This window comes from Myiozetetes cayanensis, unplaced genomic scaffold, assembly GCF_022539395.1.
Source record: "Myiozetetes cayanensis isolate MyiCay16 unplaced genomic scaffold, myiCay2020 scf20-37, whole genome shotgun sequence".
Lineage (NCBI taxonomy): Eukaryota > Metazoa > Chordata > Aves > Passeriformes > Tyrannidae > Myiozetetes > Myiozetetes cayanensis.
The window spans coordinates 750,580-764,166 of NW_026087412.1; the positions used below are offsets into that span (position 1 = coordinate 750,580).

The 13,587-nt window shown below is 58.9% G+C and overlaps 1 protein-coding gene across 4 annotated transcripts in view; it reads right to left on the reverse strand.

Moving 5' to 3' along the window:
• Positions 1-13,309, reverse strand: part of CACNG3 (calcium voltage-gated channel auxiliary subunit gamma 3) — a 31,416-nt gene extending 18,107 nt beyond the window's left edge. For 3 of the 4 annotated variants that reach the window (XR_007629166.1, XM_050317167.1, XM_050317165.1), the window contains exon 1: positions 11,636-12,073. Coding sequence is in view for 3 of the 4 variants with exons in the window: in XM_050317167.1 (XP_050173124.1) it covers positions 11,636-11,846 (211 nt within the window). In the remaining variant the exon portion in view is untranslated. Of the gene's footprint in view, positions 1-11,635; positions 12,074-12,970 lie in introns of those variants that run through there. The other variant, XM_050317166.1, reaches the window with a different exon arrangement.
• Positions 13,310-13,587: the final 278 nt, after the last annotated feature.

Below are 13,587 nucleotides of genomic sequence, written 5' to 3' on the forward strand. Positions count from 1 at the left end.
AGCACCGCACGCTCTGCATCCTCAGGGCAGGGAGCAGGACCCCACTCCCAGCTACAAACCAGTTCCACTCTGACACGGGTCAGACCCAGGCAAACTTCATGGTCCCTGAGCTGCTCACACCATCACCTTGACCATTAACCAGCCTCCCCCTTCCCAGCTTCCCAAACCCAGCTCAGCACACAAAGTACTCTGCTGGAAGAACTCTGGGCTGTGAAACAACCCCAGTTCCACGCAGCCCTGCCATTACAGGAGCAAAGCAACACCAGCTCCCTGTGCCTCTGCCCTTCCAGGAGCCAAACAGAACTCCAAGGGGGAGAGGAGAAACATGAAATCCCTTGAGATGATGGCACACAGAGCTTCACCACTTATTCAATGCTTTCTATCTTCTGCCTCTTTTGCATTCAATCACAGAGAGCCCATCCTGCTGCTGCTGCACCAAGGTGCTGCTCTGCCACCAACTGTGAGGATAGTGGGACTATGTCAGCCTGCCTGCCCTGGTTCCACCAGCATCAGCACCATGGAACTTACCTGGGGCTGCCTCTGCAGATTCACTCCCCTATTTTCATCTCCAGCTTGTGCCTAGGATGCGGCTTTGCTCTCAGCATGGCTCTGCCCACAAAGCACCTTCCTGCAGGGAGACCTATGCCTGCAGCAGCCCTTTAATAGCTCTGTCCCAGCTGCAGCTCAGCAGCTCCACCTGGTTAGTGCTGAGAGCACCCACCTGCCCCACTCTGGGTGATGCACCGGCAGGTTGGACTATGAGCTGGGTGGGGAATGGATGGAGAACAACAGCCCTGAGGAGAGCTTTGGACAAGGGCCTGGAATGACAGGACAAGGGGGAATGGCTTCCCACTGACAGAACAGGGTTAGATTGGATATAAGGAAGAAACCCTTCCCTGTGAGGGTGGGCAGGCCCTGGCACAGGTTGCCCAGAGAAGCTGTGGCTGCCCCATCCCTGCAAGTGTCCAAGGCCAGGTTGGACAGGGCTTGGAGCAACCTGGGCTGGTGGAAGGTGTCCCTGTCCATGGCAGGAGAGTCTGAATGGTCTTTAAGGTCCCTTCCAACACAAACCATTCCATGGTTCTACGATTCTGTCATCCCCAATTTACAGATGGGTAGTGGAGTACTGGAGAGATCACGAGCATCTGCTCATTTTGGGTGCTCAGCTGGAGCTGTGCAGAGCCGGGGATTTCACAGCCCTGGAACAGGCTCTGCGCGGGAGGTGATGGTGCTGTCACAGCCCAGCCAGCGCTGCCGAGCCTGAGCCGCCAGCGGGGCTGAGCCTGCTCCCGAGGAACCAGCTCCTGCGAGCTCATGGGATGTTCTGCTGCTCCTATTTTCTGGAAGGCTTCTCATCCTACAGGGGAGATCTGTTCAAATTGACATGGCAAGTAATTCTAAAGACTGGCTGAGCCTGTGTACCCTGACCAGCCCCAGCCAAAGACACAGGGCTGCCTCCGACACCCTGCAGCGAGAGCACGGGCAGTGTCACACGCACGGCCCCAGTGCTGGGCCGCAGCGGTGGCGAGCAGCTTTCCCAGAGCTGATGTCACCCCGCACGCTGCAGTGGGGACAGGGGCCGCTCGGTGGCGGTCCCCAGCCGGGGGTGCCATGGCAGGGTGGCTCAGGCGCGGGGGTGCCAGCACGTCTGTCTGACACCTCAGCCGAGCGAGCCGCGATTCCCGGCGCAGCCACACGGACCCGTCTGCGGGGAGGCACCGCAGCTCAGCCGGGGATCGGCCCCGAGGGAAGAGCGGGTGGTCCCTGCCCAGGAGCTGCTGCGGGCTCAGGGTGGGGGATGGCAGCAGTGGGACTTGGGGCAGCTTGGGGCAATACGCAGAGAAGATCCTATTTCATATTATTATCTGCAATTATTTGGAACACGCACACCACCTCCCCCGACCTCTCTGCCGTCGCGGTGCCCTCACAGGACCACACTTTGATGCCGGGCGAGAGAAGCAGAAGCCGCGGTTCCGGCTCCTCCCCAGCCGAGAGGTCTCAGTCCCCGCTGCAGCTTTCCTGCTTCCTATGCAAGGCGCGATCGCTCTGATCCTTCTCCAGCTTCTCACGTTGGAGAGAAGGCCAAAGACTGATGTACAGAGAACACTTTCATCCTCGGCTGGAGCGTGCTGAGGAGCGACAAGAGATTCTCCCGGCACGGGGAGAAGGAGCCTCGGGGCTGCGAGAGGCTCCCAGCCCCCGGCAGCAGCCTGGGCGGGCAGGGGGGAGCAGCGTGTCCCCATCTGGAGGGGGTCCCGCTCTCGGCCCGCTCCGCCGGGCGGCACAGCTGCTGCGCCGCGATAAGGGCTGCGGGGTGCTCAGGCAAATGGAGGATTTGGCAAGGATGCCCCGCATCCCGGCAGGAATGACTGCTCGGGTGGCCGGGACACACAGCCGGGCTGCGGCAGGGACAGCCACCGGGAGCTCAGATCTGCCTCGCCAAGTGACAGTGACCTTTCCCAGCCGGGCAGCGGCCCCGGGCCGGGGTCGGGCGGGAGGCTCCCGGGGAAGGCGGCCGATGACTCCCGCAGCCCCTTGCACTGTTCATGCGGTGACGTTGTGTGATGCAATCGGTGATGCTGATCCAGCACATATTCTGACAGCTGCAAAAATAACCCTAAGCTGGTGTTTAACATCCAGCTGAGCATCACCAGCCAGGCCCAGGAATTCCTGTTCTGTGCTGGGAGGGAGCCCAGCCCCACCAGGGGGACAGAAGTGCCATCGCTGGGACCAGGGGAAGTTCTGCAGGACACGAGCAGCTCACTGGTGCCAGCAGCACAAGCCAATGCTGATTTTAACAAATTAAAATCAGGAATACTTCAAACGGGTCATTGCTTGTTGGTAACCTCTCTGGTGGGTAACCTCCCCTTGTGATTCCAGGCATGAACTGAAAGGTATTGTTAGGGGACAATTACCAGACCACCAGTGAAATTGGAAATGCTAGGGTTTGAGAGGCACAAACCAAAATGTCACCCTCAAATGCCACTTTTTGCCACTGCTCTCCAGTGCCTGAGTACCATGGGGCACATCACCAATGCCAACACCCCTGAGGGTGCCCAGTGGCCCCCAGAAAGGCTGGGAGGTCACATGTCCCTCCCCTCTCTCTGTGCCTACCCTGGGGCTCCTGTCCAGGCCCAATTCTCCTCCTTCAATACAAAGCACTGGGCAAACAGCAAACACCCAGAGCCCTGTGGAGAGTGGTGGGATGGCACGAAGGGCTGCCCCACTCCCACACCTGCCCTGGCATTTCCTCATGGTTCTGCACAATAAAACACTGCCATTGCCAAAGACCTGATGTGGGAATGGCTCAGTCCTCTCTGCTGCCCACCAGCACGAGGTTTGTCTGTAGATTGTAGTGTCCAGAGATAAGAGAAAGGCAATATCTGAGAAAATCATCACGTGCTATGACCCATCCAGCAGCCATAATCCCTCCTCCTGCCTCTGCTCACCAGGACTGTGAAAAACCCCGCTGTGTTCAAGCACAGTCACTCACCAGTCAAGGTTCAGGGCATGAGTGAAGCCCAGGGGTCTTGACACGTCTCAAAAGGGACCAAAAGCCTGCTGTGAGAAGACCCTCCACTCCTCCTCTGGGCGAGTGATCATAGAACCACAGAACCCCAGAGTGTTTTGGGTTGGAAGGCACCAAAGGACACAGGACAGTTCCGAGCATGCAGCACAGCCTGACCTGGACATTTCCTCCTGGAGACACTGGTAAATACCTGTGGCAGGTAGATGGCTGCAAGGTCACCCCAGTGTCGAACCAGAACATTCCACAGCATCCCCGGCGTCCCGGGCTGACCCAGAGCTGGGACACCAGGGGTGTTTCACAGCAGGTTGTGTAACAGGTCTCGGAAGGGGATGCAGCCCATGATCCTCTCGTCTCCTCCCGGAACCCTTCCCTCGCTGCAGAGCTGTCAGCACACACGCCGGGGGAGAAGGCACCCGTTGTCACCCCAGCACTGTCATTCTTTATCACAGCAGGTGTCTTCTTAATCAGAGCCTTTGTCTCGAGCTGCCTCTGCCGCGCTCCCCGAGCGAGCCGTGGCTCCGTACAGCCTGCGTGGGACTGCGCAGAGCCAGCACCTCCTGGCTCCTCACTCCGAGGAAAGCTACCCAAAACCTCTGGAGCTGAGCCCAAAGAGTCAGCCAAAGCAAAGCCACCCGAGAACCCTCAGGAGGGAGATGAAAACCCCCCCTCCACACCAAGCACTAACCCAAAATGCAACCACCGGCTCCAGGAATCTGGAGACGTGTGGAGAAACCCCTCGCTGAGCACGCAGCGCTGCTCCCTCCTCACCTCCCCAGGGGCACTTCACAGGGACTCTGTACATGGGTGGGCACCTTTCCCCTCGGATGCCTTGGACTAACCCACCCCCAGCTCCTGTCAGTGCCCTGTTAATGACAGTGGATACCTGGCAGCTGCATCGTGCCAACGCTGTGAGTCAGCCAGTGACACTCGTCAGCAGATGAGGCAGGGATGAACGCCCCTGACGAGTGGGACCCCTTGGGCAGGGCAGCAGGTGAGCCAACCCCTCTCCCCCATACTTATGGGTTAGTGCATTTATGTAATTTTAAGAGCATTTTTGATTTTCCCAAAAAAGGAGGTTAATGTCTATTTATGAAGTGCACACTGTGTTCATTAAAAATCCATGGTGAAACCCATGTGAACAGGAACCATGGAGACACGAGAAGCACTGAGGAAGCTTAATGCCTCAGCTGCCTCACCTCCCTCACCTCACCTCGTCCCAAACGATGCAGCATCACAGGCTCCACACCTGGCCCCCCACCCTGAGTGGCTGTGCCACAGCACAGCACGGCCCGGGGGGCTGTGCCAGTGGGCACAGGAGGGTCTTCACCCTGTGGACCGTTGGTCACAGCACTGGGGGACTTTTCCAGATCCATGTGAGAGGAACACTAATGAATCCACCTGGCCTCACCTTACAAAAGGCAAAATTCAAGCAGAGAGAAGGGATTTACCAAAGGCCAGGTAGCTTCCAGCAGCAGAGCTGGGCACCTCTCCCTGCTCCCTGGCAGCTTCAGCAAACATCGTCACTGGCACCACCCAACCAGTCCCCCACCTCCCTGAGGACCAGAGGATCCAGTATCCATCTGTGGGCATCCTCCCCAAACCACAGCTATCCCCTGCCACCAGTCCCAGCACCAGGGCAGCCTTCATTAGCCAGCCCTAATTATTTACAGCCGGCCTGGAGCTGGTGACCTTGCCTGGGAAAAAACCCACTTGAGCCTCATTCAAATTCAGCCTTCCACCTCTATTACACGGGAACAGCTCTGGAGATGACAGGCTCTGCACCACGCCTATGCAGCAGTAAAATGCCTCTTTCTGAGCTGTTCACAGCATACATTTTACTCATCACGTGCTGCTCGCAGGCAGTGAGGGAACCAGCTCTCTAACCCACCCCAGAAGTCATGATTTTTGCCCGGAAAACACCGCAGGCTCCCAGGAGGGTGAATTTTGCACCCTCTGCTCACAGCAGAGCGGGTGGCAGTGAGCTGAGGCACAGCTCCACCCCGGACACTCTCCAAGCAGCCGTGGAGCCGGAGGCAGGGCTGCCTGCAGCCACGGTGCCAGCTGGCAGTGGCACGGGACCCTCGGTGTCCAGAAGGATTTTTATGGCTCATGGCATTTGGCCACGTGCCACAGGGACGTGGGTCTGGAGCAGCCCGAGGGTCCAGCCAGCCTCATTTCCATCTCCATTAGAGGACAGTAATTCACATTTATCCAGTACATCCTCCACCAAGGCGAGGCTCAGGGATTCCCTAAGCCTGAGTTTGTGCCTGGATGCCGTTTGTACCCAACCCCTCGCAGAGCCCCGTGCCCAGGGCACGTGTTCAGTCCCGTGTGAGGGCAGTGCCAGGCCCGTGGGCTGTCCCTGCTCTGTGCTGTCCTGGCAGAAAGGCTTGCTGGGTGTCAAACCTGCAGCCTGGTAATTCCATCAGGGAGTCTCAGACAGGTAACTGGTCCCTCTCCAGTTCTTCATCCATCACCTCACCTGAGGTGCCTCCATCACACCACATCCTCTGCTCCCATCACACAGGTTAACTCGGCGCCTCCCAGCTCTCAGGTAAACAAAGAGCAAATAACTCCTCTCCACCACCTCCCCAAACCTGCCTTGCTGTACAGAGCAGCCCTGTCCCCCCTCCATCACCTCCAGCCCATGCTGATGGTCCCCACCCGTGCGTTCGTGCCGGCACAGCTGCCATCCCTGGGCTCTCCTCGCCGTGGTGCTGGAGCCAGCAGGCACCCCCGGGCAGAGCCCTGCCATCGGGGCAGGGGGCCATGCCAGGCGTGGTGGGCCAGTGGGCTGGGGCACGGTGGTCAGCGTGGCCGTGGAGGGCAGCCTGGCAGCCACAGTAACACCATCACCAGCACTGGCACCGAGCTGGACCGAGCACTGTGGAGAAGGGCTCGATGGCACGTTGGGGTGTTGATGAGAATCCATCACAGACACCGACCAGACAGAGGAACAGGATGAGCAGCTCCTTAAATACCTGCCTATAATGAGTAGCGAGAAAAAGTGCTCCATCATGGGTGATTGCAATCTCAGGGACATTTGCTTGGCGCTTTTAAAAATTAAAGATAATAACTTTCTAACAGAAACAATCTTGCTGTCACCTTGGGGAAATTCTCTGCTTGGCCTCACTCAGAGGGCTGAGGAGCTGGAGGCGGGGGAAGAGCTGGTGGCTGGCCAGGGCAGCCGCTTCCAGCCCAACTTAATGCCTTCACTGCGACCCAGCTCTGCTCAGCAGAGCCAAAACCAGCCAGACAAAACCAACAGGGGAAAATCCAGGAGCAAAGGCAGGTGCCTCCCTGCACCTCATGCTTATGCTAGGCCTGCTGAAGGGAAAATTGAATAAAAAAAATTAAAAATCAGGAATTTAGATATGGGAAGTAGCAAGACACACATGTGGCTGACAGGATCAGATAAAATAAACCTGTAACCAAAACGTCAAGGCAAAGCAAGGAGGAATCCTTTCATTGTGTTCGAAGGAGGTCTCCTGACAGTGCAGAACACCACTGGATCACGACAGGGCAACTGTCAGTCATGGAGCAGAAGTGACACACTATTATTTATTCATTAGATACTTCTGTTCTGTACTTGGAGACAAATAGGCTCCTGTATTCCAGCAGGAGCTGGGGGGATGCTAAACAGTGACTGCGATGTGTAAACATGGAATCGGGAGGACTAAAGAACTTCCTCCCAGGAGCATTCAGAGAATAGGCTAAGAAGGTTTCTGAAGATCTAAAATGGATTTTAATAAGCCTTGCAATTCTGTTGAATTTCTAGAAGACGGGAGAAGTTGGTTTAATGCCAGCAGTGATGCGATGGGCAGTGGCAGGAGCTGTGTCCCCGGCACTGCCCGTGGGTTGGCAGAGGTGGGAACTGTGGATGAGGAAAATGTCAAACAGCCTTGTGGAAAACAGATTTATCAAACTCCATAAATTTTGCTTGATATGGTTACAAATTAACTTGATAAAGGAAGTCAGTGACATAATACATTTAGAATTCCACAGGGTATTTGATTCAGCTCTCCTGAAAAACTTAAAGACCTGTACTACACAGAATCAACAGCGCTTTGTTAATGGGCCTGGGAGCTCACAGAGACAGTCCCTGTCATCCGAGAGATGTTCCTGCACAGGATCACCTGTTACCAGAACAGCGTTGAACTATGACAACATCTTTGTTGGCAGTATCGAAGAAAACATGAAATAACTGGGAGTGAAAGAGGGAAATGGCAGAGAAAAGGCTGATGGGGATATTAATGAACAAGGCAGGCAAATTTGGGCAGCTCGGTACCATGGGCTCATTCAGCAACAGCCATCTTTACACAGTCAGCTCCAGGGATTAACAGCCAAGAACTAGGAGAGCAAGTTCCATGGTGGGGGTAGGAGGTGATGCTCAGCCCCACAGGATGGGCTGGGCCTTGGGCTGGGCCACCACCGTGGGAACTCGCTGTGAAGGGCTGCAGCCAAGGGGGCTCACAGCAGGCCAGCTTAATGACAAACAGCTGCATGGCTGTGGGACAACGGGGTAGCAGAGCTCACTTATTATGCTCGAAGGAAGAACCCATGTCCTTTCCCGGTGGAACCATCAGACCAGGGACACGGCCGATCACCATCAGCTGCAGCCTCGAGGACAGACCCACCACACACCCAGAGCCACACAGGAGCTGCAGGGCAGGTGTAGAAATAACTGGGCAGGGTCCTGGGGCTGTGGGGTCAGCTGATGATACCCCCAAAATTACGTTTCAGTCTAGACAGGATCCCTCCAAAAAGACCAGCCCCAAGTAAGGCTCTCCAGGCTTGGCAGGGAGGAACTGCCAGTTGGCAAAGACTGTGCTGGAGCTGCTGCAGGGGACACTGGAGGGGCCAGGATGGGTCCAAGGGGGACAGTCTGGCTGAGGAACAGCTCTGGGACATGAGATGTCTGTGTCTCCTGCAAACCGGCCTGCATCCCACCCCAGAAGGATGCAGGATGCCGAGCATCCTCCGTGAGGGAGGCAGGCAGAGCAACGCTTGGCCTCCTCCAGAAGTGACAGAGCACTTTATTATGATGAGGAAATGAGGGAGGAAAGGAAAAGTACCACATCGCCTTAAAATATAGTATTTTGAGAAGCCTTGGCCAAATCCTCCTGCTCCTTCTGCCTGTTTCAGATCCGCATGATGCCATGGAGCCAGTCCCAATCTACACCACGCAGCAGGGAGGACATGGAGCCTCCCTGCATTTAATGATGCTGCATTTAATGATGCTGAATTTAATTAAGTTTGATGAAAACCAAAGTTCTTTTACTTTCTCAAAAAACACCATCAACCTAAGCAGCTATTTCTCAACTTCAGCTCTCTCCTCAGAGTGCCGTGTTCATCCCTCCTTTCTGACAAAGCAGGAACAGAGGAAAACCAGTGATGCTGAAACAACAACAGGGACAGTCACTGACCAGCGCTGGTCACGCCTGAGTGGGACACATGAGCGGGCACCTGCTAAGCATTTGCATATTGTAAAAGCAATAATTAGGATCCAAACGCTGCCAATCCAACCAGTCTATCCCAGCCCAGCAGTCTGGGAACACCTGCCTGGGCTCCACATATTGAGTCAACCACTAATTTGTGTTTCCCAGTGTGGGTGTCTCTCCATGGGTCTGCAGCGGCTTCATTCAAGATTTATCCGCTCTCGCCGATGGGCTTGTGATGCTCACGTGGTGCAGCTCCCACGCAGGCGCTGCCGGGGCTGCCACGGATGCACAGAGCGGCTGCCACGGGCGCGCAGCCGGCACTCACGTCGGGCAGCTTCGTGCTCTGCCCTGCGCCCAGCCGGGAGAGCCACTGTGGCCCCACACTTAATTCCTCCCTCCCTACACACATTAAACCCCTGTTAGCGGGGGAAAGTCCAAGACAGAGGCGATTCCTGACGGGCAGAGAGCTCTGCTCAGTGCTAAGGGCTTCTTCTGCACCGCAGAGGAACCGGCCCCTCCAACAGACTGGTCCTGGCACAGGGGGGTGAAGCCTCTGTCCCTTTTTCAAGTCCGGTATAGTGAGTGCACAGAGAACAGGAGGCAGCGAGGCCCTGCAGCAGGGATCACACAGGACCTGCTGCACGTACCAGATACAGGGCTCAGCCCCCAGCTCTCCCCTGGCTGCAATGACCACCCCAGCTGGGGGGTCCTCAGCCCCTGCTGCTGCAGGTCCTTCCCTCGTGCCAGCACATGAGCTCTGCACAGCTTGGCTGGGCAAGTTTTCCCTTCCCAGCATTGCACCGGTTAACAGCCTGCAAGGCACCAGTGCGCTCCTCCTGCAGAATCCAGGAGGGTGACGAGCAGCCCCGTCACATCCCCCCAGCACCACCACAGCCCCGTGTGTTCCCCCAGAGCACAAGCTGGGACCCTCCCTGCCCTGCCACCGACTGGGTTCTGCAGCCCCCTGCAGCCCATTGCCACCCACACCCACACCCCGGGGCTGGTGGAGCCGGTGTCCGGCGTGAGGCCTCGGCTGTGCCGCAGGGACGGCCGTGTGGCACCGCACGGCTCCCGCTCCCACTGCTGCCACAGCTGCCAGGGCACCAGCACGGGGTAGGACGTGGAGCTGGGAGCACTGAGCCCATGGTGAGCCCGTGCTGCTCTCAGCCCCACACCTGGTCTCAGGGTGATGGACTGGGATTCAGCTCCAAGCTCTGCCATGGCACTACCGAGCCCTTTCCCGAGTGAGCTGTGCCCAGGGGAGCGGGGCCTCTCCGGCTCCTTCCAAAGCAGTGATTGATCACAGTGAGGGAAACGTAAAACATTGGCTGGAAAAAAAAAAATACAGCTAGCAAACCCAAGAATTTTGGAAATTACTCATGCCTCCAGCAATCCCATCTTTCACAGCCCTGGCTCCTGCCTCCTTGGCTCCCTCAGCCCAAGAGGGGAGACAGATTATCTCAAATTATTTATTACAGAATTAGAGCATGATCCAAACCATCCTTGAATCAATAAGAAAGCTCCAACTGACTTCACCAGGTTTAGGACCAAGCACCAGGAACAGACCGGTTATTTCTGCATCTATGGCCGTGACTCACCGAGAACTTTCCGACGTGGAGGAGCAGTTTGGCACCGTGGCTCGTCTGCCCCCACCGTTGGAGCGGTCACTCCTGGGCTGGGGGAGCCTGATGTCCCTGGAGCCCCACAGGACAGTGGGGCAGGTCCCCTCGAGCACACAGGACACCCACTGCTGCCACTAATTTTAAAAGTTAGGGCCCAGAGTGATGCCATCAGCCATTTTTTTGCTGCGCAGGTACCAGTACCTGGCTCCGTTCAAGCTCATCTTTAAGCACAGCCTATGGGTGCTCAGAAACACCTCAACCAACAGCTTTGGGGCAAAACTGCCCCGAAGTGTGGCCTGTGCTGCAGGAGGGCAGCAGCTGCCAGGGCCTTGCCGAGCACTGCTGTGAGAGGGAGGCAAGGGGGCAAAGCGGAGAGGCCGGGCAGGCGAGAGAACTGCCGTGGGGCAGCCGTGTGGGGCAGCCAGCCATGAGGCAGCTGAGGTGGGGCAGTCTGGCTGTGGGGCAGCCCGGCTGTGGGAGGGAGGGACAGGATGCAGTGGGGCAGCAGCAGCCCAGCTTGCCCCACTCTGCCGCTCGGATGGGAAGGGCTGGTTCTGGTGCTGGGGCTCGGCGATGAAAACGCCTGGTGTGTGGTTGCCGGTGACAGGGGCACGGTGCCCGCGCAGCCTTAGAGAAAGGCAGCAGCAGCGGGGCTTTGCTTGCTCCCACTCCCACAGCCCTGGTAGGGAGAGGGACCTGTGGCCCCTCAGCCCGAAGCTCCCCGAGAGCATCCCCGGGGAGACACAGCGCGGCTGCTGCCGCCAGTGCCAGTCCCCGGCACGGGGGACCCCGCAGCCCGCAGCCACGCTCCCCCCGACCCCCGCCACCCGCGTGGAGGAGCCCCCCGCGAGGTTCCACCGCGGTGCCACTGCCAGTGCCCGGGGAAGGGAGTGGAGGGCGGCAGCGGGGGGCGGCGGGGCTACCGGGCAGGAGGATGCTCGGCTGGCCGGGGGACGCTCCGCTGGCCGGGGACCCGGCTCTGGGGTGGGGGGTCCCGCGATGCACCCCCTCCCCCGAAGTTTTGGGGCCGAGGGGGTCGGTACCTTCCAGGCAGCACGTCCTCCAAAGCCCCGAGTGGGTCATCACCTCCTCGTTCTTGCGGCTCGTGTCGTTGTCGCTCGTGGACTTAGTCCTACACACGCCGCGCGAGTAGAGCCAGTAGTCAGTGCCCACGGCGATGGTCATCAGGCTGAAGGCTGCGAAGGCTCCCACCGTGGTGACGAGCATCTGGACGCCTCTGTCACACATCCTCATGCTGCTTCATCCTCCGGCGGCGGCTCGCAGGGGAAGGGCCGGCGCCGCCGCCCGCCGCCCGCCGCCTCATGCCCCCGCGGCCGGCGGAGCGCCGGGCCCCCGCGGCGGCGCGGAGCGGGGCGGCCCGGCCCCGGGGAGCCCGGCAGGCATGGCCCGAGCGCAGCCCGCGGAGCGCAGCAGCCCAGCCCGGCGGAGCAGAGCCGCTCCGCCGTGCGCTCCCGCCGCCTCTCCCGGCGCCTCCCCCGCGCCGCCCGGCCAAGGCAGCGGCGGGGGCGGCGGGAGCAGGACCCGCGGGGGGCTGCGCCGCCGGGACACTGCCCCCCGCCCGCAACCACCGGCCGGCGGCGGGGACAGCGCCGGGGGACCGCGACGGGGAGGGGGACGAGGGGACCGGGACTTGGCACCCACCCGGGGGTGCCGGAACTGGGCGGGGACCGGGACTGCTCCGGGAACCGCACTCCGGGATGCTGAGACCGGGACTGCCCCGGCGGATCGGGAGAGAGACCCTACCCCAGGATACCCGGGCCGGGCGGGGGAACCCCACCGCTGGGTGCCGGGACTGAGCGGGGACAGTGACCGGGACTGCCCCAGGGACCCCTCCCCGGGATTCTGGGACCGTATCGGGACTGTAACAAGGGACCGGGAACAGGACTGGGTGGGTGTGCCCATCCCAGTCAGTGCCGCAGGCAGTCCTGGCAGATACCCACCGGCTGCAGACCCCCGGCAAGGGGCAACTTGGCTCCCCAATCACCCACCTACCCCCCCCCACCCCTCAGTCTGCACAGCACTGGAACTGCTGCACCGGTACCGGGCACCGGGTGGCATCTGGTACAAGGGGCTGGGGGCCACACAACCACAGAGCCGACCCAGGGAGGGCACAGCCCCTGCCCACGCTGACACAGGGCTGTCCGTGCCCCGGGGACACCGTGTTTAACCCCTACCCAAGCACCAATTCAGCCCGAACATCCCTGATACCCGCAATCCGATCCTGAACCGTTCCCACCAGTCAATCCCCCTGTCCACTTCCTCTTCACCGTCTCCTCATCTCCCTCAAACATTCCTCAGCCGGTTGGATGAGCCCATGACTCATACGACCTTTCCAACAAGCCCTAGAATACACTTACCTCTTGAATTCACAGTCCTGTAAGGGCCACGGGTGAGACGGGAAAGCGAATGATTTATGCGATGGTGTGTGCTTCCCCAGCCCTCATCTGTATGCACTCACATGGAATTACTAGTTATTTACTCCAAAAAGGCAAACAGAAAATTATGAAGGTACCGAGAAATTAAGAATGTGAAAATTAAGTAGCTCCTCAACCTGAAATCACCGTCTGTGCTACTCCCCAGGCAGGATATGCTGATTGCTGCCCCGCCGCGTTCCCTCCCTGCCTTTCCGCTGGCTCCCGGCCGTGGATCACCCTGGTTCATTCCCTGCTTCCCCACGGGCCCCGTGCCTGGTTCCCAGCTCAGGCTGGAGGCGGTGCAGCTCTGCCCAGGCTCTCTGGGCGCACAGCACCAGCTCCTGATTCTCAGCATTTCCATCCGGAGAGCGGCAGTGCTCTGCGGGCTGGGGGCGGACACAGCCCTCTGAGGAGTGTGTGGATGGGTCACGAGAGCTGGGGTCAGCAGCACCCACACAAACACCTTTCCTGTGCATTTTTGGAGGAGGGGTTATCCCTGTGCAGCTCTGGGACTGGTCCTGAAGCAGCACACGGTGGTCACAGGTCACACCTTGGTGTCA